Here is a 25,307-nt window from a genome sequence, read left to right on the forward strand (position 1 = left end):
GAAATAAAAAGAGGAGGAGGGGGAACGTCAGGGTCTGAAAGAGGAAACGGCAAAATGACATCGACAAGACAGTACAAAGATTTGTAGACCAGCTGAGTAAACGAATGTGACGTGTGCTGTATTTGTGTCGCCGTGGGTATATTTCCCTATAATGTAGGTGGACACATCGTCAAAGAAGCTCTCTGCCATTCCTAGTTTATTCAAAGTAATAGTATAATAGTTCATTCATGATTTCAAATTTAGGACCATATTTACAGTTGAACTAGCTTTTAGACTTTTGAATATGTCATTAGATTCCAATGAGGTATGATCAAGATGTGCAATTACAACAAAATTTCCAAATTAAGACAAAAAGAAAGAGATTTATATACGTCTATTCAAGCTGCTCAAATTCTCACCTATAAATCTATTAAACTAGTTAACTCCAAGCACCAAAATGACAGATGAAGGATTAAAACTAAAACAAGCACTATTCTTGAATATGTACCACATCTGTCAGTCACATGATCCGAGAAAAAAAAGCAAAAACCAACAGAACCTCAGGGATAATGTGCATACCTCTCATTTGGTGAACCTGACATCATGTTACGTTATAATTAACTGAGAAAGACGAGCCACAAACACACATTTCATTATGCGCACAGCTTCCGTATGCTGCACTGTTTCACTAACATACGGTGGTCCCTCGCTAAAACGCGCTTCAGCTTTCGCGGTCTCGCTGTTTCACGGATTTTTTTGTGTGTAATTTTGCATTCTTTTTTTTTTTTTTACAGCGCATTGTGTCCTGCATCCTGATTGGCTGCAGACCATTGTCGATCAATCTCGTGCCGTGTCTCCTGCACAGTACAGAATGCGTTCAGCTTGTCAAATTTACATAAATCATGTTTACTTTCATTGGTGGCGGGTCTTACCTGCCCAGCGGCCTGCCCTGAGCCATCGGCACAGACAAACTGCACAAATTCCTTCAGGGGATCCTGTCCAGGGTGGTGGTGATAGCGGATGGTTGGGTGGGTGAAGTAGGGGCTAGACTGCTGGATGATGGAGGGAGACGGGAAGTGCAGGGCCGAGGCTGAAGCACGGGGGCTCCCTGTAAACACAGACGTTTGGTATTAGAGGAAACACGAGCAGAGGAAGAGCGGGACACGAACCGCTGAGTTTCTAAACATTCTTACAGATGGGAGAGATGAACTGAGCAACCACCAAATGATAGCAAGAATATCACATCGCAACTGGAAACAATAAAACTTAAATCTGGTTTTAAGATGAAAGGAACTCGGTTTTTCTAGGAAAAGCTAATTTCGAGTTAATAGGTATTGTATGCATTGCTTATTTTTTATGACTCCTCCAGTAAACCCTTACAGCTTCATTGAAGAAATTTATATGAAACGCTGCATCCAGATGAACACAATGAACTTTTCGGAAAGAGATTTTTTACACACATATATTCACATCTTAACACTCACTGAGACAATGTAACAATTTAGGGCAACGCCGTTCAGACTGCACACACTTCTAAATGGGCACAAATTCAGCAGATAAAAGCGCTGCATTTTGAAATCAGATCCAAAAAGCCTGTTAAAAAAACACAAAGAGATCATTGAGGAGTGTCTTATATTAGCCTGTCTTAATGCCTGCGCTCCTGTGTGCTGTTTTTGAGGGTGTGATTCACTGGCGTTGATGCATTTTGGCATTTACATACTAAAGCCTTTTTTATCTGACACATTTTGTTTCTAAGACAGAATTAATCTGTAAATACTCTCTAAATCTGAGTTAATATTTTTTCTGCTAAATGGCTTGTGAGCTTTATATCTGTGTATGTGCACGACAGGTGCGGAGATGCAAAATATAACTGCATTCTGTGGCTAATAAGCTTACAGAAACAAAAAACATTCTGTTTTTCACCAAAGAAAATAGTGAAACTCACACCAAACAGATGAATATATGTCTGAGGTGCGAAAGGGGAGCAGTTGGTTGAGCCCTACCACACCGAGCACAAAGCCCTCTCTGTCAGACTTATATCCATTACTAAATCTCCTTGTTTTGTATTAGTAGCCTGTTCTCTTAGCTGTGCCAGTTTAACACCCACCCCATCCCATACAGGCCCCCCAGCTGCCCACGTTGGGCTGCCAATGCTCTTTAGTGCTTGCATCTTATACATTGTGTGTGAGTGTACTTCATAAGGGTGCCAACCCTGCTGCATTACCCCCCAGACAAGGGCCTATGCTTCAGGGCCCAGCAGCACCTTGCTTCCATGCCAGGCTGCCTGCTCCCAAGTGAAGCAGTCGCCCTGCTCCTATAGTCGCATACTAATCCCATTAGACACTGGGTGAAGGCCAAATGCTGGGGGTATGGGAGTATGGATGGGGTGGTGGCCCCTTCATACTTTCACCTTCTTTTGATTCCCATCATATTTGCCTTTGAACTGCCAAAGCCCAACGAGCCCTTCACTGATACCACCTGACACGTCACAGAGGGATTAAGAATGTTAAGATATTAAAATATTGCTAAATAAATTCATTATAATCCTTCTTATACAGTTGAAATATCAGTGTTTGCTTAGTTTCTAACTGTGCTATGCTAATATCCAGGGTGGTAGAAGCTGGACATTTAAACCAAACGGTCACTACTTGAAGGCTAATATTTATCACTTAACCTCAGCTGTTTTAAAACGTTTCCTTTACTTTCAGCTAATGGTGGAAACAATTTATTCATTTCTTTTAGATAACAGATATACATCTTTGTAGGTATTCCACTCATTATTGCACTACTTTAGCTAACTATTTTACAACGTCAGCCAACTAATCTTTGTTACTTTCAGCTAGCTGTGCAAGAATTGATCTGTCATTTCAGAAACATGTATTTAGCTTTGTTTAATTTTTTAACATTTAGAAATGATTTTGAGCTCTTCCAGCATTTTAGACATTCCTCCTAGCTAAGTGTTTCAAATACTTTTTGAAATTGTACATCCAAACTGTTACATACACTATAATTTGTTTGGTTCATCTGCTAACTAGCACATAGTCCTTCAATACAAACACAGATTCTTTTATATAGGGAATTTGCAAAAAACAGTGGAACCATGGCTGACGTGGCTGAAGGGAGAGACTCCATGAAAGCCACCCTTTAGCACCATTGCTGCTATGAACAGCTGGCCCCTGCATGCTCCTTATTCCCACTTTCAATCCTTCAAATCTCTTGGATCTTGTCTTTTACGTAGAATAACAACAATGCTGATGATGTGGTAACCACTTTCAAACTAGCATGGCAACATTCCCAGTGTGCACGCTGCCACAGTTTGTATAAAAAAAACAAATCCCAAAGTGTGTAACTTAGAACCTCTGGCCACCGCAAGGATGGGATATTGTGTACATGTGTGCACGATGGTGTGAACACTAACAGTGCATGTATGTGTGTGTGGAGACTGGATTTGCTGTAGTCACATCTCAAGAGGTTCTGTCAACAAGCGCTGAGTAGGGTTTAATGACATGGCGGTCAACCTCACATCTGCTCAGTGACTAAAAAATCCTTTGATGTAGCGCAAGCACAAGGGTAATTATCTCCAGTGAGCTCCTTTACTTTGTGAATTTAGAAAAGTACATAAAAAAGAGAAAGTCTCTAATTTGATCTGCACTGTACTGGTAAAAAATTATGATTTCTGTATTTATATTTGGAAGCTCTTTAGCTCCACGTGTAAATAAAGTGGCAGGGTTTAAAGATTGATCTGGTACACAGTAGCTCAGACTCAAAACATCACTTTGTGGCCGTGCTAGTTTGAATTACGTGTTCAACCTGGACCTCCCAAACTGGAAAGGGAAGCAAATCAATAGGAATTTCAAGAAAAAACCCCGTAACGTGACTAGTTGACTAATTAAAGGTCATGAAGCAAAATGATTTGAATGAATGACTGATTTCCTTCAAGTTCCTGTGTGGAATGATACATATTCACTACTGTTACCACTAAGTATCAGTATGACCTTGCAGCTTGCAGATTTAGATAAAAGGACCCCGTTTAAGACAAAACAAAAACGGGAATTCATCAAATTGTTACAAACCAACAGTGAGTTTGGGGATCTGAGACCATGGCAGTTGCGCAGTTGGCGTCATTACCGTCAGACATTTTGGAGCATTAAAAGGAAACATTAGTTTGTACTAATGAGGGAAGCTCTAGACCCCATAACAGCGTCTTTCAGAACCCACTCTTCAAGTGTAATTCTGACTTTCTGGTAAAAATGTAAAGCGTTCAGCCAGGATGAGATAACCTGTTGGCCCATTATGAAGTCATCGAGGCCTTTTTGCCCAACGAGTCAAACTTGTTTCAGAGCTAGAAAATAAAAATGCAACAATTCTTCTTCTACAGCTCTTGGACTGTACTAGGGCAGCTTTGCATCTTTTACAGTTTGAAGTAATGCTTATTTCTTTTTTGCTGAGCCTGGTCATAGCCTAGTCGACCTGCCTTCATTTTCCCCCTTGATTGGCTGCCAGGAGGCTCGAACAACGAATAGGTGAGGTTGCTTTGCTCACAGCCAAAGCTGTGACATCATGCAGAGCCAAGAGTTACGTGGTATTTAGAACAGCCTGAAGCCTTGGCCTTTGGCTCACAGGGATTAGTCGTGCGTACACTTACCTCATTCATTTTGTCCATGTTTATCGTGAGAAAATCTGAATTTGGACCCCCCCCCCCAAAAAAAAACCAAAGCAAACAAACACACAAAAATCCTAACAATAGCTTGTTTATTCATTACTCATTTCCACCTGTGGTCCTGAGACTGGTTTGCCATCCAGGAGTCTTGAAATGAATACTGGGAGTGGATGGGTAAGAGGAAGCTGTTTTATTCATGTAACATCTTGACTGATCTGACAGAACAGGTTGCAATATCCACCAAATCCCTCTAAGAAGACAGAGGCAATCTACAGAAGAGTACGACTAACAGCCATCCACCACCAGACAGAACTAGAGAAGCCACACACCACACCCAGAAACCCTGCAAGCTCCATCACCGGCAAGACCTGCACCCTACGAGGTAGGAGGAGGCAGAAGAGGACGAGGCACAGACCCATAGAGTTACCTGCCAGCTTCCCAGCCACTCTCATCTCCCAAAGACAATGCCCCCAGCTCTAAACCACAGAGGGGTAGGGTGGGGGATGGGGGCACTGAAAAAGTGAGAAGTGGGTAGGAGGAGATGGTGAGGAGGGGGAGAGGAAGGGGTTGGGGCGATCGGGGGGGGATCGGGAGCTGGGTTGGTCTCACCTGGTCTCACTCCCGCCAGCATTGGCAGTGGGTGGTGGGTGAACGCCATGCGGGGGGACCTCGTCTGGGAGGACAGGGCGCTGAAATCGAATTTCCCCGGCTTCTTAAGTGAACCAGGCGACGAGAGTCCTGGCAAAAAGGGGATCAACAAAATGGCAGAACAGAGACGAGGTTTTAATCAAACATGGCTCCTTTTCTTACTTTGACTCTACTCAAAAAAAGAAAAAGAAATTTATCAGACTTTGTCAGATTTGATTACAAGAATCAAATGATTATGATCGACTGAAATCAATGGATTGATCGACTGATTCATTCATTGATTTGTTTGATTGGCTTAACATACAGATGGGTCCTCACAACCTGTCTATTCTGTGTCTGTACAGTCAGCGGGCTGTACCGTGTCTGGGGGCTGAGGGCAGGGTCCGGTGAGAGGCCATGGTTCGAAGCAGCGGGGGTTCAGAGCAAAGGGAGGTGACGGGAGAGGGGAAGGGGTGGGTCGGGTTCAGGTCGAGAGGCTGGGGGCACAGCGTCAGGACAGAGGAGAGCTGGGAAATGCAATAGCAGTTCAACTATGGTCACCACTGAGTGTATGAACAACACAGCAATCCCCCTGCTTACTTTAACCACTGAAATCTAATCAAACGGTCTCCTTTGTGAGGCGCAAACTACCCGACTAATCCCACACGACAACGCTCTCAGAGCCCGGCGTCGCTACAGAGAACTTCAGGAACGCAGTCAACAAACATGCCAACCAACCTACTCACTGCACTTGTCAGGATGCCTCTTTAGAATGAATGGGATTCTGGATGGCCTCATATCTGGGGCAGACTGTGCTTTCGATTCAATGCCAGCATGAGCTGTGCAACTACATATAGCTGCAGACGAGCATGCCAGAACATACATCAACGGATCCTCTGATGTAGTGCCCTTCTGCATATCTGACTGTCAGGTATTTTATGTTACTGACTTATAGTATTTCATAAAGACGTGCTTGAACTTATATACACACACACAGACGCACGCACACACACATGGACACACAAGCTGCTCAGGCTGGGTGGTAAGCACCGGGCGAACTGCCAGTAAAGGCTAGATGGGAGAGCTGTAGAAAGATGGAAGAAGTTAAGCAGGAGCGGAGCGGTGACGGCATGGCCGGCACACACAGACAAACATATTAAAGTGTCCCCCCTTGTCTATAAATGTCGGCCGAGGCTAAAAGCCTGCATGAAATATCCCTTAGTTTGGCAAAAAGGGGCACACAAAGTATAGGCCCAGCTCACCAGCGGACCAGAAACATGGCCAAAAGTGTGAGAGCTACAGATAAAAGAGGCTCTCTTCTGTGATCAAGGCCTTGTGTGGTGGGTGCTGAGGGAATTTATTTTGATGTATGGTAATCCAAAGGCACAATTTAGACTTTCTGGGTTTGAGGAAAGGTGCCAAATGGTGTATCTGACCTCTGCGTGGAACCGCAATGTTGAATATAAGCTGAAATAAAACTGGAAAGAAAAAAATCCATAAAACAGAGAATAATGAGGAAGTTAAAGTACAGAAAAGTACATCAGCATGGACACACAGACCTCATTACTTTTCTCTGGAACATGCGGAGCTCGTGTTTTGCTTCACATTTGGTTGAAAGAATAGAGCGATAAACAACCTTGGCGAGAAGGACGCCCGTAAACTACTAAACGACACAATATTCACACATATAAAACAAACACACTCGAATAAAGACGTGGATAATTTCAACACGGCCCGAGAGATGTGGAAATAGATTTTATGAGCTGAGCTTATAAAGTCTAACACAGCAGATTTCTAAACAGCTTTTTCTTAAATGCTAAACTGGGAAATGTTTTATCACTATTTAGCCACAATGCTCACAGGCACCACGGGTGCAGCTGTGCTTGTGTGGGCACCTATAAGCACAGAAAAAGGTGGGCGCTGGCACTTATGTTCAGATAGGCACGACACGTGACTTCACGAGTAGGTGGGAGGAGCGGACACGGCGAGGAGGGTGAGATGCACTTTATTCACCGATAGATTTACGAGACAAATATCATCCATCTGGTGATGCTTTCTTGGGGGCATATTACAACCAATTTACAGCTAGTACAGTAAAGCTGCAATCTACTGTTAACAGACTGTGGAATATTCAGCAATCAGCCAGAACTTTCAAATCACTGGCAAGTGAAGTGAGTAACATTTATAATGCCATTAAAATGTAATATTATGCTGGAAATTTTGGATGATGTCATCCATGTGGCTGTTACTTCGACATGCATTACCCACCACGACGTTGATCCAGACCAAGCCCACCCTCTCCCTCGTGATGACTACTGTACTCCCTGCTGGCAGGCAGCATGTCTGCCAAACTCCTCACGAATGGCTCAAGAAACATAAGAGCTCAAATTTTCAAGCCTCCAAAGTCTTAAAATTGTAATATGACAGAGCATCGCAGCACCCGATGAGGTCCCCTGTCCATACCCCAACAGGTCAGAGCTGTTTGGCATGTTAGGCAGATGGTTTTAGTTTTGTGGCAAACCTCAAGGAGTAGTACGTAAGGATGTACCCAATGATGAGCGGTGCTCAAGAGACGTGCAGAATCAATCAGGCTCTGGAGTATCTTTGAAGGAGTCGAGACCACAGATACGGCTCCATTTTCAGATTTTTTTTATTTGAGGGTTTAAATTGTAATAAAATACTATTTGTGGGAGTATCAGGGATGTCACTGTCGTAGCACCGTGAGCATGTGTCTTTTTTATTTCACACATCAAATGAGCAGCTGCGCAGGATTTCTTGCAGCAGCAACCTGAAAGCAGCTGACCACCACAAACAGCAGCGTTTCTGTTTTGATGCAATTTTCATTTTTATTATCCTTTGAAAACGTCTCCCATCGAGGCATTTCACGACTGGTTTCAACGTAATGGAAATAAAAGGACATGATATGCCTAATTTTGACTAATATCTGATACTTGTGGGCATTTTTGTGTAGATGCAAGTATAAATAATAGTTTTAGCAGGGCTCTGTCTCTTCACAGGTTATCTGCAGCCATGTTCAGCTGAACGGGTTAAACAGGGATGGCTCTCTGTAGATCAGCTCTAGTCTTTGGCTGGAAGTCTTAGAAAATGTTCATTTCTCTGGTTCTGCATTGGTTTAGCTAATTTTATAAAATGAATTTGTAACTTCTGAGTTCTTCAACTCCCCCCCACCCACACACACACATGAAAAGACATAATTTAAATGGCGTTAAAGCCACAGAGACTGAATGTAAACATGCTGTGTATTCAATGCGTCCCTGCAGCAAAGCCTGTTTAGCTGCGGTTCCTCTGTTGGACGTATAGGCAAGACTCTGTGCTGCCACATCCCAACTTTAATTATAACCAGCTTATTATGCACAAACAGCCTTAAATTATACATATTGTTTTTAGTCTCTGTGATATTCCCTAATTAGTCGCTATCTTGCTGAAATATCTATCTATGCGGCTTCTCAGTGAGGAGCAGCAAATGAGGCCCAGATGCCCAATGAAAGCTTTGTCTGATAAAGCTAACAGAAGTTACTCTGATCTCTCTCTTAATCTGTGCGTGAGAGAGCGCGTGTGTGTCTGCACATATGCACGCACGCACACATACACAGTTGTTTGTTCTACGTTATTTCTGTGTCCTGCTCCTGGCACGCTGCGCTAACAGACTGGCAGCCAATTGCTCCCATGACCCTGTAGTCTTGCCATGCTAACAAGCTGGCGACCACACAAACCCCCTAACTGTCACAGAACTGGTCCACTAGCATGTGCGCGCGCACAACAGAGAGACGACAGATCTCGTGCACTCCTCGTTCAGGTAAGCGAGGAACAACAGTGTACATCAGCAGAGCAAAGCACCTCATTATACTCGCTGCCACGCGCAACATTAGCGCTCGTAAACGGGGCAGCGCAAGGACACCTCCGCAAGACAGCCACACACATGACGATTTAATGCCCAGATAATTAGCTTGTAATCTCTGTCAAAATCACAAATACACGGGAAACCCACCCCCTCCTTCCCTTACTGAAAGGCTGATAGTGGGCTTTCCCACCACTGAGCAGCAGCAGCAAGCAGGCAGAAGGAGAGAGCGGAGCAGAGCTGAGCGGGAGACAGCGGACTTAATGATGAATTACATGATCACCTGCTATGCCTCAGAGCTTTTCATTCAGGTAGAGAATCACCTTCTGAGCACGCAGAGGCGGAGACTCTCCCCTTTCCTTCCCCCCACCCCCCTCCCCCTGTCCTCCGCCCCTCTTCTCCTCTCCACATCTCTCACTCCCAACACCACCACCACCATCACCAGAACAGATGTCTGCTGTAACCCAGTAGCTCCCTTCGCTGTAGACACATGGAGGCGCCATCTGGACCGGAACGCTGCTCCTCTCCAGATTGGGGAGCGTGCTTATGTGTGTGTGAATGTAAATCAGAGAAGGCGCTTAAATTTAGTTTTCTGTGCGCGTACGCATGTGTCTGCATGTCATTTGTAAACGTGCGCGTTAGTGAGTAAGCATGTCTCGCAGACAGAAGGCGCCTTGTGCATTGATGACACACCTGAGTGCCTTTAGTCTTGTTTGTTTGGGTCGTATGTTGTTTTTCCTGCGCTGTCTTTCAGAGATGGTTGAGTCAGGCCTACAGCAGGTGGGACGCCACTCAACAGCTCTGTCTAAACAACCGGCAGGACGAAGCAGCAAACCCCCATTCACACACCCCGCTCCTCCTTCTTTGTGTCTTTCAGCGCTCGCTTTCTCTCTCCGGGCTCAACAACAAAATTACAACACCCAAGGCACTCAGCTGAACGCCGCTGACAAACTCATACCACCTCGCAAACTCTGTTTGCAGTCTGTGGTTTTTCAGATATGATAATGCACCTAATTGCATATGTAGACTAGGGTTTACATCAGTATAAGAGCATTCAGACATGTTCTCAATGCCACAGAGACGTCTTTATCCTGCTAGACATCACATTTCTTTCACAGATTTACATCTTTAAGGCAGACAGGCGGAAGATGTTATGGAGCTACTGGGCTACCAAAAGGCTTTGGTGAACCCACAATGGACAACAGCAGACATCTGGTAGAAACACAACCCCACCCAGCAGCAGCATAGCCAGAGAACAGGACACAAACAGAGGGATGAAGAGAAGAGAAGAGAGGGACAAATGAAAAATAACCCAGATTCGCTCTGAGAGCTCACAGATTTGAAGAAAGGACAGAAAGAGATGTACACAAGCTGAGGGTGGTGTGAGCGGAGGTAGAGCATGTATACATGAACACAGTATAATGTTTAATGTTGTTCTAACCATGGTAAGGAAACTGCACTCCATCGCTCTCATGCTTAATCTTCCTCTCCTGCACACTGGCCAAATGGTGCTGCACTGAAAGGCCAAACAGGGGAGAAGGGAAGAGTTAACAATGGAAGAGGGGAGGAGAGAAAAAGAGACATCGAAAGAGATGGAAAGAATGAGAGAGAGAGAAACAGGGCTGGTTAAATAATAGGCAATAGGGGATTTTAATGTTATAGAGTGCAGCAAGTGTCTATAAAATAGTTACATCATTACTGTTGGCAGTATTAAAATGGCAGCATGTGAGTGGGAGGGACGGAGAATACATGAAAATTTAGCAATTTAACAAAATCCCCAAAGCCAAATACGACACCCAAGAGATATATGTTAAGTCTATTGAAAATACATTTGACGTGATCACCATCATGATGGTTAACAGTGCGGTTACCCAAAGAGTGAGTGGCTATGACTTCAGCATGTGAATGGGTGGTTGGAGTAGTGCAGCTCAGGATTTTGGTATAACTTTTAGGTATCTGGACAATACTCAAAAATTAAAAATTCAACATTTTGGGAAATAAGCAAAATACTGATGGATGATAAAACTGGTGGCCTTCTGATGTCTGTATTACAAGTCAGCATTGAAGCAGCCAGCTCCTGGTTAGCTTAATGTTGTCTCAGTAAAAAATAAATAGATAAAAGAACAGCTAGCTGGGCTCCAGTCAACCAACAGCTCTGAGATTCACAAATGAATATAAAGAAACAAAAACAGAGAGAAGGGCAATTTGCCCTTATGGCCCTTTACAAGCCAGTTAGCCTATCACAAAACAAAGAACGGTTAAAGGTTAAACAAACAAACACTTATTCTCATTTAATAACCTCGAGATAAACTGAAGCAAAAAACACAATGGTGTCACGTGACAGTAGCCCATCAGTCACATGACCAATTAGTCTCTGCACTGCATTAGCTAACTGGCTGCTAGCACAGCTTCCTCTTTGCTGTGCAATAATGTAAATTGCTGTATTTCCCAAAATCTCAAAGTACTCCTTAGGAACACCACATGAAACATTACAGTCATTACAGTGGGTTTACTTTAAGTTACATTTGTAAAGGACTCGGTTACACCCACTTGATAAAACAAAGTTGCTAAACATTTAGCAGATGATGTTTGTGTTTCGCAGTCTAATGCACGACACTCGCACACACGTGCACTCAGTCCTGGAGGTGAGCTTAATAGATGTTAGCTCTAATGCTGTAAAAACTAAATGTGTCCATCTCTGCAGCTATTCTCACAAGTCAGACAACAAACACTAGACAGCAGGCTATCCTCAGTTTGTGGTCTGATTGAAGGGGCAGTTCAGCCAGAACAAAAAGTTTTTTTCTGTCTTTTATCCAATAGCTTCAGGATCAGCTTTCTTTCTGTATCCCATCACAACAGTGGTGTGATGTACATAAACCTTGTTTGTTTTGAAGAGCTGGTACTGGGAAGACATTTTTCCCATTTCCAAACACAATTTTCAAATGCATTAAGCATTAGATGATGGCAGAATTTCCAGCGATGGAAATAAAAGACCTTGAAATTTCTGCAAATTCCCCCGAATCTCTACAAACTGTTTAGAGTAACTGAGAAAATGTGTTTTTTACTGGCTCTTTAAGTCCCTGCTGTATGTGAGAAATGATGCTTTGGTGGGGGGTCCATTTAGGTATGGCATATAAGAGGATTAGAAGTTGAAAATGAAAGATGGTGCAAGTGGGGATGATGAGGGGGGGGGCGAGTATTGAAGAGTCAAAATAGATGCAAGCGGGTATGATGGTGAAACATAATTAGCTTTAGCTTCTGGTCCATGTCAAGTCAGGAATTTAATATTTGTGGGACATTTGTGGGAAATACATCTTTTTGCCTCGTTGCTGAGAGTTATTTAGAGCGTTACCATTCTAATAGCTGCACAGTAAGTATGAGCAAAACACAGCAGGAAGTGGAGGGGCTAGTTTGGGCTTTGTCACATATACACTGTTACAGGAGGAGACGATCATATTAAACATGGCTGTCTCAAATAACGAAGTCAGTGCCCAAACCTTCTGTTTATAAATCAGGAGAAAGGCGGCTTGCCTCATAATGTGAACGAACTGGGCGCTGCACCAAGGCCTAGATAACATCAGATAATAATGCTAATTTTGATGACCTCAGCTAGCAGTGAAACCTTTTGCTGAAACCAGACTGCTTGTTTCCCTCTTTTTAAAGTTACGCTAAGCTGACCAGCTGGTGCTTGCTTCTTGTTTACTCTACAGACATTACAATAGTATCAAACTACAGAAGCTAAACGTATTTCCCCAAATGTCAAATTGTTTTTTTAAGGCTTTACGATTCAAGGTGAAGCCAGTGTTTAAAGTTTGCCTCTGAATTGATGTGGACCTCAGCACAGTTTCTGGATTGCGTGCAAAATCTGATGCAGCAGTTGCAGCGGGACTACCTGCATCCACATCATTAGGCCAGCCGCTGGACTGAGAGCTGCTGCCAGCCGCTGGGGAACGGCCCGAGTAGAAGACATCATCCACTGGGCTCTCCATCTCACTGTCGTCAATGGACTTGCGCTTGTTGGAGCTGGGAGAGGAAGGAGAGAGATTAGTAAAAGGGATTCATTATGAGAGCAATCTGAAGCAGGCCAGGGTTTCCCACTAAAATAAATAGGCACAACTAATTAGTAAAGGGGACACTGATAAATGTCATATCATCTTAAATCAAGGGAAATGAAACAAAGTCACATTTTCTCTTCAGTTATCTGCATTTTGTTTTCATATTATGTTACAGTCTTAAGGGACAAAGCAGCATAATTGGAGACAAACAAACACGAGGCCAGAATTTTAACAACATGCTGTGTCCACGCCGGCTCAAAGCAGCCTCGCGCTAGAAACTGCAAGCAGAAAGTGTGCCTGGTGATGTCGGAGCCTATTTTTGTGTGTGTTTGCACATTCCTACAAACGCATACATCTGTGACCAATAAAATAAAGGGGGCTGTGAACGTACAGCGTGTGCGTATACGTGGGACAGCATGCGTGTGGCTTTTGTGTGATGCAGGGGTCTGTGCTACATTAGTATCAAGGGAGATATTCTGTAATGAGTGTAACTACCTCCGTGGGAGACTTGCATAAAGCTCCATTTCAGTCCTGCAGCGTAAGATGAGCGGGAGAGGACGGCAGAGGAGAGGGAAACAGACACAAACAAGGAACGGGTGACAGACAGATCGGTGGGAAATATGAGTGGGGACGAGGAGGGTTAGTGACGAGGAAGGAGAGAGAAAGATCACGATCAAAAAGCAGAGCAGGCTAAGCATTAGGAAACACAGTACAGAGGTTGGAGAATGAAGAATAGCAAGTGGCAGAATTAGATTTAGAAGGAGCGTTTCGAGTGCTTTGTGTGTACCTGGTGGAGGGGGTGGAGGTGATCGAGCGCCGCCCCAGGGTCACCTGGTTGATGTTGTAATAGCCGGGGCTGTCCAGGTCAGCCAGAGAGAAGTTGGGGCCTGTCGCTGTAGCCACAGGGGCTGAGGGGATGCACACAGAGAAAACGAGAGAAAAGAGACACATCATAGAAAAAAACTAGAATTAAAAGCTGAAAGTGTGAGAGAGCCGTCGACTGCAGAAACAGTTCTTTCTTTAAGCTTCGCAGAAGATGATTCCTGATAACTCTGACGTTTCAGTAGCACTACAAATGTACTCATTTCAAAGTCTTTATAGCCTTACTAGTCCATTTTTGGAGACACTGACACGATTATGTTTACAGGACTTTGCTAAACTTCTATTCAACCTCGTAGGACCTGGTGTCCACATATGGGAACATCACATTTTGGGTTGTCTGGACCAGCGGTCCCCAGCCTTTAAGTTTCCCCAACCACAGACCGGTTTATGTCTGACCTTTAAGGTGTCGCAGATAAATGCAACAAAACAAACCAGTAGGGCTACCACAAAAAAAAGATTTATTCATAACACACAGGACACTGAGTTAATGATAAACATGATAACAAAATAACGATAAAACCCTGAAGACCATAAATTTCACACTCGAGCCTCAACTCTCGGGGCCGGCACCAAACGACCCACGGACTGGTCCTGGTCCTGGTCCGTGGCCCGGGGGCTGGGGGCGGCTGGTCTAGACCGCAATACTAAATTTTGCTCTTTCAAAATTTGTTGTTTCTCATTTTGTTTGTGTACTCAGGAAAATGCTGCTGTGTTCAGTTTTGCACATCATTACTCAAATGTGACTTTTAGTGTTCGAACAAACACTATCGAGCCAAATAGCAAAGAGGAATTCAAAATGCACGTTCGGATCTTAGCAGGTTAATGTACGAGTGATATAATTATGCAAATTAATCCAGCTACTCAAAACTACTAGTTATAATAGGTTATATAGTAATATACTTATAATAACATAAGTAACTATATACTAAGAATGAGAGGTGACAGTGGTTGACTCACTCTGCGACACACGGACCAGCTCGGCTACGTTCCACACACCCGAAGTAACAAAGCAGTCCTGGAAACTCAAGTTGCCTGGTTAAAGGGAGAAAGAGACATTTGTGAGTTACACTCTGAATGCACACGCACGCACGCACACACACACACACACACACACACACACACACACACACACACACACACACACACACACACACACACACACACACACACTCAGAAAGAGGCTGAAAAACACGTGTGGAAAGGCCTGACACACTGCTGGTGTCATCCACTGGGCCCATGTGTTTTCTATAAGGTACAACAGGCCTTTGGTTTGGACGTGTTCACTTTCTTGACTGTTGACAGTCCAACATACACAACCAATCAGATCCAACAAGCGGCTGTAATCTCCACACAGACAGCTATGTAATGGATGATGCGCTGCGCATTGCGATCTTCATGTATATATCATGCGCATGCATAATAAAGTGCACATGTTTAATAAGAGGTACTGGAACACTGATATACACACGTCCTCGCACATCTGTCCTTTCAGCCTGTTGAGACTGTAACCAAAACCTTGATCATAACTTGTGTTGAAGTTTCACAACTACAGTCATCATTTCTTCTCAGTCGACTACACTGCGCTGTAACCTGTGATGGGTTTTGTCAGTGGAACATTTTCTTAACAGTTCTTAGTTTCAACGTTACGATCATCTGACTGCTGGTCTGCCTTTTTCTTTTTCAGCTGTGTTAGTTTCCAGCACCGTGTCGCTTTTATCGACAATAACACGTATGAACAATACTCGACTTCAAATGAGCTACAACAAACCCTCGATGCTTGCTGCCTGACGATTGACCAATATGCTGACCCTTGGCCTAAATCTTAAATCTAACATTTTAGCCTTACTACAACTCTTGATTTTGAGTACAAAGGCCTAAAAAGAGAAAATCAAACAAAAGAAACAAAATACTGTAAGATGCAAAATCCCTTTAAGCTAGCAACGAGCCAGACAGCAGAACGTGCAGATAAATTTGCAGCTAACATAATAAACTGGACTGATATTTGTCAGGTGTCTAGAAACCTGATGACTGATAATGTTCTGGTATCAGCTGACAACAGGTAAGAACCTTGTTTTCACATAAGGAGCTTCATAAAAGGCTTTAAAAAAGGCTTTTATGAAGCTTAGTGAACTCACCTGATCTTTGATTCTTATTTTATTTAAACTGAATGTAAACAGCGAGGTAAGTGAATCGTCTACACATGAAACACCGTCACAGGTGAAAATGGTACAAACAAATTAAATGTGCTGCATTCTGAACTTTTGTTCCCCAAGTAAAGTTTAAGTATGCGATACTATGTTGTCCATGTCGTTTTACGCTGTGTGTAAAGCGGATCGCTTTATGGCTCCGGGGCCGAATCCATTTTAAATCCACACCCTTCTCTCCCCCTTCCCTCTGTCTGTCCATCACTCCCCCCCACGCCTTCTCCCTTCGCCTCTCATTCTTTCGTTCAGTTCTTTTCAGCCCCCCTTATTTCTTCTCCTCTCGCTCCTTCACTCCATCCCTGCCCGGGGTTAACCACAGCGGGGAGAGCGCATGAGGTCAGCGCTCAGCTTCGGCAGCGGCCATGTGGTTCCCATCTTCCAATAACGTCAGTGTGATTTATGAGCGGCCCGCCACAAACCCAGCACAGCCCCCACGCTACAGCACCATCAGCTCGCCTTACCATAATAAACTTAGATCCAACTCTGCTGGGACACACTTGCACAGGCACAGAGGCCCGCATGTAGGGCTAATGCACATACATGTGCATGCATGACTGTATAGGTGTGACTGCGTGCAGGCACAGGTATGTTTTTTTAATAAATGCACATGTAGAGTGAGATTAATGGAACGTGCACTCGTAAACCTACCGTTTGGTGGGGGCTTCACATCTGTGTCTCCTTGCTGGTTTGAGTTGTCTGATTGTCCTGATTGTTCTGCAGAGAGAGAGAAAAAGAAAGAAAGATGGTGAGTCAGGTGGACAGATGTCTGGACACTGACCAAGGTGAGGGGGCAGGTAAAGAACAGAGGAGTCTCCTGAGAAACTATATGGTAAACTCTTTTCACTGACAACGGACAGACATGTTGAGATTAAAAAGGCACATATTTGCACTCGGTCGAGGCTCAGAGTACCGTTAGTAGATTCTTATCTGGTCATTATCGTACTCACAGCCTTAGTGTATGTTTGGTAAAGTGCTACAAATCCCCCAAAACATTTTTAATGCCAACAATTAACTCAGCGTACATGTAATTTCTGGGTATTGATGCACCGTCTTTGCCATTTTTTGAAAGACCTTCTAAAATATAGAATCTGAATACAGTGTAAACTGGCCCAAGTGGTCCTAAGAAACAAACCTCTGCTTCTGAGTCGAGGTTTTGAACGTGTGCGTTCCTGTATTCTGGGTACTGCTGTGTATAACTATCTTTGTTTCTTGCAATTACTCAAACTCACCATTCATGTTGGGCAGAGTGCTAATGGTCCCAAGAACTTTTAGAAATGCATCATTTGGAGTTGAATCACCTTAAAAAATCTTTTCTCTCTTTGTGTACCTAACTTTTCGGCGCTTGAATGTTTGCATGTGCACACAGCTACAAACACTAGGTAAAATCCGTTCACCGTAAAAGTTAGGTAAAGTGACAGATGTGTCACCTCAACAGCCCATGCTGACTAGTCAAATGTGCACTTTGTTTGGATTGCATCTCCTGCATTGCTTCCATCTATAGGGACACGAAGGCGCTCAGAGAGTCGTCTGCTTCAGCTGCTTTTCTTTGGCTCGCTGGCTGCCATTCTTCTTCAGATGTGTAATGCACCCTTGTGGAGTTTTATGGTTGTATCATATATACCATTCAGGCCAATTACTCCAAAGCACTTAGCCTTTAAGGGCGTCTTGGGCCAAGACTCCCAATCCAAAACGTGGCCCCCTTGCAGCCACTACTAGGCCCCCCAATCTCAACATCTTCTAAACCCAAATCAGTGTCCTAATCTTGGGTGGCAGTGTTGCGTTACGTGCCAGCAAACTGGTGCACTATTCACCCAGTCCGTCGCGTGCCAAAAGCAGGAAAACAAAAAGAAACCCAAAGCACCTCATCGCTCTGGGAAGAGGGAAACACGAGGAAGAGCTTCTTTTCTTTCCTTCTCGCAACACTCGTCCTTCATTCTGCACAAGAGTCCATCTTCAGGTCTTTCTCTCTCAGTTCCTCTCACATTGGTTTTGTCTCTTTCTCTCTTGCGCGCTGTCGCTCTGTGGAATCCTGGCAGCCATCTTAGCGCTTGGCAGCCATCTTAGCTTTGGCGGTACCCATGCATTCCTGCTAGCTGACGGCACACCCACACACACACACACACACACAGAAATAGACACACATGCTTGCAAAGCACACTCACTCTCAAACACAGCCCCAGTGGTCTTAAAGATAAAAAGACCTACGGAGGACGTGCGACGCTGATGGAGTAAAGGGACGCTTGTTTACAATCCTGTGAGTATCCTGTCGCCTACGCTAATAGGCCGTTAGAGTTCGACAGCTGATCACAAATATCAGACGCACTCGTAAAGCGACAGGAAGTGTGCAAAGGGCAACACAAAGAGAGTCCTCCAAGGTAAACGAGGCGATGTTTGGAGGAAGCCTGAGGCCTTTCTCATCGCTGCAGCGCTCATCCCGACAAACCCTCAGCAAACAGTCAAAACCTCTGAAACCCGCCTGCCTCAGAAAAATCTCTTACCCTGTGTGACAGCTTCCAAGCCAAAATTCACTGCCTTGTTGTCATGACAACGTGGATGGCACACCACAGTCCCTAATGATGAGTGGTTGTTGAAGCCTGTGTGTGCATATGTGTCGCTGTTTGGCCTGGCAATTAGTTCGAATGAAGATAATAATATAGCTTCCTGGCATGCGCTCAATGTGTTGTTTTGTTTAAGTATCTCTTGGCACAACGCAGAGCGGTGGCCGCACAGCCACTCTGTCACACGCCTGCTTTACTGTATCAGGAGTTCTTCTGTTTAACTCTCCAGGCTCGGCTTTGAGAACTTTCCTGTTTCTCTTGTTAAATCGCAGCGACATATACGCCGAATTTCAAATGTAAATGAAGTGATTACAACTACAATACAAGTTCTCAAACTTTAAACAGATTTTGAGGGTTTCCAACAAATGAAGGGTGGCTTTCTATCCTTAAAACTTGTGCAATGTTTAACAACAGATAGCAAATGAACCAAGGTTATCCTATCACTGTGCTTCATTTGCACCAGGAGGTTTCTTCCTGTCAAAAGGGAGTTTTTCCTTCCCACTGTCACCAAGTGCTTGCTCATAGGGGGTCATGTGATTATTAGGGTTTCTTTCTAATATTGTACCATGTTTGTGCACCTCGAACTGACTGTTTTTTGTGAATTGGCGCTACATGAATAAAAGAATTATAATAAAAGGAATTGTATTCAAGGCTGAAAGTTGGAAAATGAAGAAAAATGTTGTTTGACAGACTCTTTAAGACCACGTGCCCACATCTGAGAGAAAAATAACTGTCAATTCTCTCTGCTAGCAAAAAGCTGCAAAGTGACTGATAGCACGTGTGGTTGGACGCCCTACCAACAGACTAAGGAACCCATAACCAAGGATGTTTTCACAACTTTACTGTTTAGCCCATTTGAGCTGACCCCTGTTTTTTTCCTCCCTTGGTGCAGGTTGTTTCTGCCAACATGAACATAGTCATCGTACTCTGATTCGGACCAAAGCAAACGCCCTTTGGAGGAGGTGCAAACCTCAGAGCTTTTAATAATCAAATTAATCTGACCCAACGACCAGCTGTGCGCTGCAAGTTTGAGCTAAATGCCGTCCCATAGTCAGGCATGCTTTGCATTCTCTGACATAATAAACACAGACATGTAGAGTGCCTACCGTAGTATCTGTTGTTCCTGAAATATCTCATACCTAAGCAGGCCGGACGTCCTCAGCTGGTTTATTGTAACGCACTTTTGCACTACTGGACTTTGCTTGAAAGCTACAACTTTGCTAAGTCATTAACTGTTTCGGGCCACAGTAAACAAAGTATGGATAAAACAAAAAATGTCTTTAGAGTTTAATTAACTTCTGAACAAAAGAAATGAGCACTTTAGGAGACGTGAGCAAGATGAACTACAGGAAAACACTGACAGATGTAGCATTCGCGCTGTCACTAATAAATCAAATATGAGTTTTGTGCTACTATATTTCTATAAGCCAAAGTCAGTGTTACACTGGAATGTGGATCATTCAGGAGGATTTGGATAACATACAGCAGCTTTTAGCACATGGCTAATATTATCTAACAGCTAAGTAGATACAGCCAAAAGAAACTTTTTAAAAGTGTAATTTTTTAGTCAGCCAGAGGATTTTAGCAGCGTTTCGGCCTCCAGTTACATAACGCGGGAAATAAAGATCTAAAAATAATGCATGAATATATATTTTATGGCAGGTTTGCTAACATTTCTTATGTTTACGGTACACACAGAGATACTAGCAGGTTAATATCCTGAATCTAGTGGCATTCTTGATTTTTGTGTAAAGCAGCTATAAAAAATAATCCCACTCTGTAAGACGTTATGGAAAAAAACGTTCATGTTTCACTAAGTTTTGGTCCAATTTGATTCTTGCCTAATTTCCCGTTTGTGTATTTGCATAATTATGTGTCATTCCCATGCTCTGCTTAGTTCAATAAAGCAAAAATGTCTTTGTCTGATATTAATTTAACGCACGAACGCACTTCACAATATGTATGTGCTTGTATGTTTTATGTGCTTTCATTCTTACACGTGCACGTGTATGGATGGAGTGTAATCCGTGGCACGGTGACAAGCATGCATCTATATTTACATACATTGTGTGGGTGCACAATAGGTGCCCAAAGGTGCCTCTACAGGAGTACAGTAAGGAGGGGGTGTGATGCCCTTAAAGAAAGAAGACGCTCTATGCTTCTGGTAAACAATAGCAGTTGTGTATTATTATACTGTCATATAAGACCACCGTGCAGGGAGAAATCACTGCCAGCAGGCCTCCCATCCCCACTGCAACATTTGTGTGCGCCCACACCTATAACACGCAGAGGAGCACACGTGACCGCTTTCATTAACGTGTTGGTTCAAGTGCTCGGATGTGCACACTCCAAACATGGATGCACATGCCTCCAAAGCACAAACATGCTCATACACACACAAAAACACAACATTCAAACACAGATGAATCACCCTTATCTCCTGCACACAGTCGCCCCAAGGCCCCCTGCACACACCCCACTAGAGATAACACACACACAGGCCATCTAATACACCATGCTATCGCTCTAATCACCAACATGCACACACACATTTCACTTTGTTTCCTGCTCAACATACAGTACGATTATTGCTAATGTACTCCAGTAGAGTCTATGTAAAAGTTAACACTGGCTATACATTTGTCACACTGCAGACGCAGACTAACTCACACCCAGGCTAATGTACACACACTCAGAAACCACACTTGCACAATCGCTCCATTCATCATGCATGTAAAAACAAAACGACACCAAGCACGGATACACAATTACGCAATCTGGAATCATTAAGTGACACTTGAATGTAAAATCACATAGACGTGCTCCCCCTCTTAGTGCGCAGGCAGCCACTGCCAGCGCTAATGGACTCATTTACGACGTGCATATTCATATACGAGCGCACGCTGCACACTTTTTGCTAATTTACAGAACGGCTTAGAGTGTTTGTTTGTGCATCACAAGCACACGTGAGCAAACAGGCCCTCTGTAATCTAATGTGCACTAAGTGAGGGGGATTTTGCAGACTGATGAGAGACTATAAAACTACCATCACCAGTCCAGCACTAGAGATAAAATATAACGTCCTTTGGATGTTAAACTCGAAGGCGATTGCAAATATTTCCATAAGCAAGTTATTGTAATAGTCAGTATTATCATCCTGTTTATCTATTTATGAGAATCAGATGCTTTTCGGGGCCTTCACTCAGCTGTCTTTGTGACTGCCTGCACTAAAATACCAAATCTGTAGAAAGAAATGACCAGATTAACACAAAAACACAGCTACAGATGTACCTAGAATAACTCTACATGCTACTTCTTAGCAGAGACTGATCATAAAAAGCGGTTAGCTTAGCGATCATACCTAACAAAGCACGTCTGTCTTCACACGTTCACGTTAAACCGACAATAATTCGTTGCAAATGCAATTAAAGAAACAAGTACAGGTGCGCAAAGAGGGTTTAACAAAGCGATGCTATGAAGCTGCATTGTGGAAAACTGAGGAGGTGGAGCTCCAGCCTTGAAAGGCCACCATGCTGGTAATGAAAATTCAATACTACGCTGCTTCCCTTTAAATACCTTAAAAATACAGATTTAAATCTTTAAAGTGTTTCATTTAAATGAAGCTGGAACGACTTTTGAGAGTAAAAGTGAGAAATTCTAATCCACAGTCGAATCTGTGGATGTAGCTGCAGCCTGTGATCCTTTGCCTTCCTCTGTCTCCACCCTCTGCGTGTCATTTAAGGATAGTTCCCCTGACATGGTTCAGTTCACAGTCAAATGATAGGGGCCTCTTCCTCTGACTACTGCAGAAGTCTGTGGACAAGTCTACCACTGTTCTCCCTCCTTGATCTCCGTCTCGCCGCTGCCTCTCCCTTTCACTCTCACACTGTAACCCCCCTCGCTCCACCTCAGCTTCCTCTGCCTCCTTTTTTTCTGGATGTCTCTCTCTTTCACTCTTCAGAGTTCAGGCCTGCTGGTACATACAAACCCCGTCATTCCCTCCAGAGTTCAGCAAAGGATCTGCTCTCAGCGAGGCCTTGACTGGACCACAACGGATATAACACAGATATACACAAAGAAACACTAAATACAATGGAGACTGCACAAAGGTACGGCTGCCTGCAAATGGAAGACTGAAGTAAAGCAGAAAGCACGACTGCACTGACTGACATATACATATACAAGCGTAGCTGCGCAGCCTCAACCCCTCTCTCCACCCGCACTCCCCATCCAGCAGCCTCTGGATAAAGAAACCGAACTGCCTCCCCAATTGGGTTTCGCTTAAGAGGTTTATCGGTGTGTTGCTAAACATTCTGACCTTTTTTTTTAATCTTTAATGCGCTTAAAATGTTCCAAACCCTCCTAATCCCCACGGCTATCCCACACAGATGTTCACTCGGCTCTTTTATTGGACTTCATTTCAACCTCCTTTTTTTTCTTCCTCTCCTCCTCCACCACCTCCTTCATCCTCCCCACATCTCCCCCCCTCCCCTCCGTTTTCATAGGCCGATTCGTTTTCCAGTTTCTGAATACTAGTCACTGCCTCCTGATCGCCCCGGCGCTGCTCCCACCCCCCCCTTGTGTTTCAATCTTCCACTAGAAAAGCTCATGTTGAGCCTGGTTTTTAAGCCACGGGGGCTTCTTATTGGACGCTGGCTGCGCTGGTACAGTGTCATCTGTCCCGTGAGTGACCTCAGCTCACTGTGGCCACCTTTCGGTTCAGAAAAGGCGTGAGTGTGTGAGAGGATGCCACTTTTACCAAAAAGCGCTCTGGATAATTAATAGGAGTTAGTTTCATTAGTGTACAGTTTAGTGTAACAGGATAATAACAGGGGACGGTGAGAACATTGTGGTTCTTCCTGCTGAGCTATTAGGACATCTGGAACAGCCTGAACAAATCCAGTCTTTCGCTTTTTAATGACTCTCAATGTGAAATCTCTTTATCTCTAAAATGTTACATGCAGAGGAAGTTTCTACATTTATAGAATGAACTCTGGTCCAGGTGCTCCAGTGTTGTATCAATTAAGTCCCAGTTAGTAAAGAAATGTGTTGTTTGCTTGATGAAAGAGATAAACTTGAGCTCTGTGCTTTTACCACATCTTCTGTTTAAGGACAATGTGACCTGTAAGCAGTGATAAAATGCACAAGTGGCCCATTTATGAGTCAAAAAAGTGGATGTAGCTAATGTGACTGTTGTTGTGGAGCCAGAAGCAACCATATTTAAACAGGACAGTAGAGTGCTAAGGAATCAGCTAATGCTGTACAGCTTCAACACGCTGATGCTAAGTGACAGACTAAGGAGAAACAGTTTTTACTCTGGAGTACTAATTTCTTGTACCATACAGCAGGCCACATTATTTGTGAGATAGTTCCACTAAAAATCCCCAAACACAGCAACAATGCAAGTGGCTTCTCGAGGTCCACCCGAGTGAATTCAATTAGCAAAGGTGAGATGTCGAAAACACCTGCAGGCTACAGCTGCCTGCATCTGCAGCCGCTCGTCAATCAATCACAGAAGCCACAACTTTACACCTAAGTCAACATTGGTGATTTACCTCTGTACAGGTGTTAGAGGTCAAAATGAACTTTAAACATGAAATCTGTTTTCCGCACCGTGTTGATTTCATACCTGAAGTTGGACGTCGTAACACGGGAGTCTGTGGGGACTGACTTGCTTTGGAAGCCACCCTCATGTGGACAGAGGGGAACTGCAGGTTTCTGCACTTCGGAGTTTTCCACTCGAGTGCTGTGCTTTTACTGCCTTGTCTTTTTTTAAAGGAGTGTTTGGCACACAGGAAACATGTTAAACCTTGACGCTATAAGGCAGACTTTACAGCACAAGAAACAAAAAAGGTCACAAAAATGCAACATTTGACGCATCAAGGAAAAAGATTCTGAAAGTGCTCAGTCACTGATTTATAACGATTTATAGATTTATAATGAAAAGCCGCCTCCATCCTTGTGAAACTACCCTGCATTATACGACTGTAATGACAGCTCATTTACTGTCAATGGAGCAGCACGTTTCTGTTTACAAATCAAGCCAGAGTTTCTAGAAATTGAAAGAACAACACAGGGGTTTGCTGTTTTAGGATGGGTTTTCCTTTCAGCTATTTTTGGCGCCTTCCTGGGAAGTTTATTTGGCTTCCATATCCACACCCTACCTATTAAACCAGCAGCTTCGAGCTCTGGCAATTCCTCTGGCAATGTGGCGGTGCACAAAATACCTCACAGGCTAGTGCGCTTACGACTTCCCATCTTTTTGATACATTAAAAACATTTTTCCAAGTCTACATAAAATCAATCTTAGTGCCCACATTCAGTGTGTAAGTGACAATAGTGCATCTCTGTGAATGTCTGGCATGTAACTCCATGTGACAGCGCAGCATGGGGCGATGTGATTAATTGTGAAATGTGTTTCAGTGCTGCTAGTGCTGAAGTGTGAATGTGTGGGTGTGACACTATAAATACCTCACTTGTTGG

General features: G+C 43.7%; 1 protein-coding gene across 17 annotated transcripts in view; it reads right to left on the reverse strand.

Annotated features, from left to right (window-relative positions):
* The window catches only part of nfixb (nuclear factor I/Xb), a 135,682-nt gene that overhangs the window by 12,577 nt on the left and 97,798 nt on the right, over positions 1-25,307 (reverse strand). For 7 of the 17 annotated variants that reach the window (XM_040037332.1, XM_040037330.1, XM_040037338.1 and 4 more), the window contains 8 exons: positions 16,915-16,980; positions 15,020-15,094; positions 13,968-14,088; positions 13,676-13,711; positions 13,018-13,148; positions 10,567-10,641; positions 5,249-5,377; positions 912-1,087 (listed from right to left, as the gene is read on the reverse strand). In XM_040037332.1, coding sequence (XP_039893266.1) covers positions 912-1,087; positions 5,249-5,377; positions 10,567-10,641; positions 13,018-13,148; positions 13,676-13,711; positions 13,968-14,088; positions 15,020-15,094; positions 16,915-16,980 — 809 coding nt within the window. The remainder of the gene's footprint in view (positions 1-911; positions 1,088-5,248; positions 5,378-10,566; positions 10,642-13,017; positions 13,149-13,675; positions 13,712-13,967; positions 14,089-15,019; positions 15,095-16,914; positions 16,981-25,307) is intronic. The other 10 variants (XM_040037345.1, XM_040037329.1, XM_040037328.1 and 7 more) reach the window with 6 other exon arrangements.

Source organism: Simochromis diagramma, unplaced genomic scaffold (genome assembly GCF_900408965.1).
Source record: "Simochromis diagramma unplaced genomic scaffold, fSimDia1.1 OVJJ01000516.1, whole genome shotgun sequence".
NCBI lineage: Eukaryota > Metazoa > Chordata > Actinopteri > Cichliformes > Cichlidae > Simochromis > Simochromis diagramma.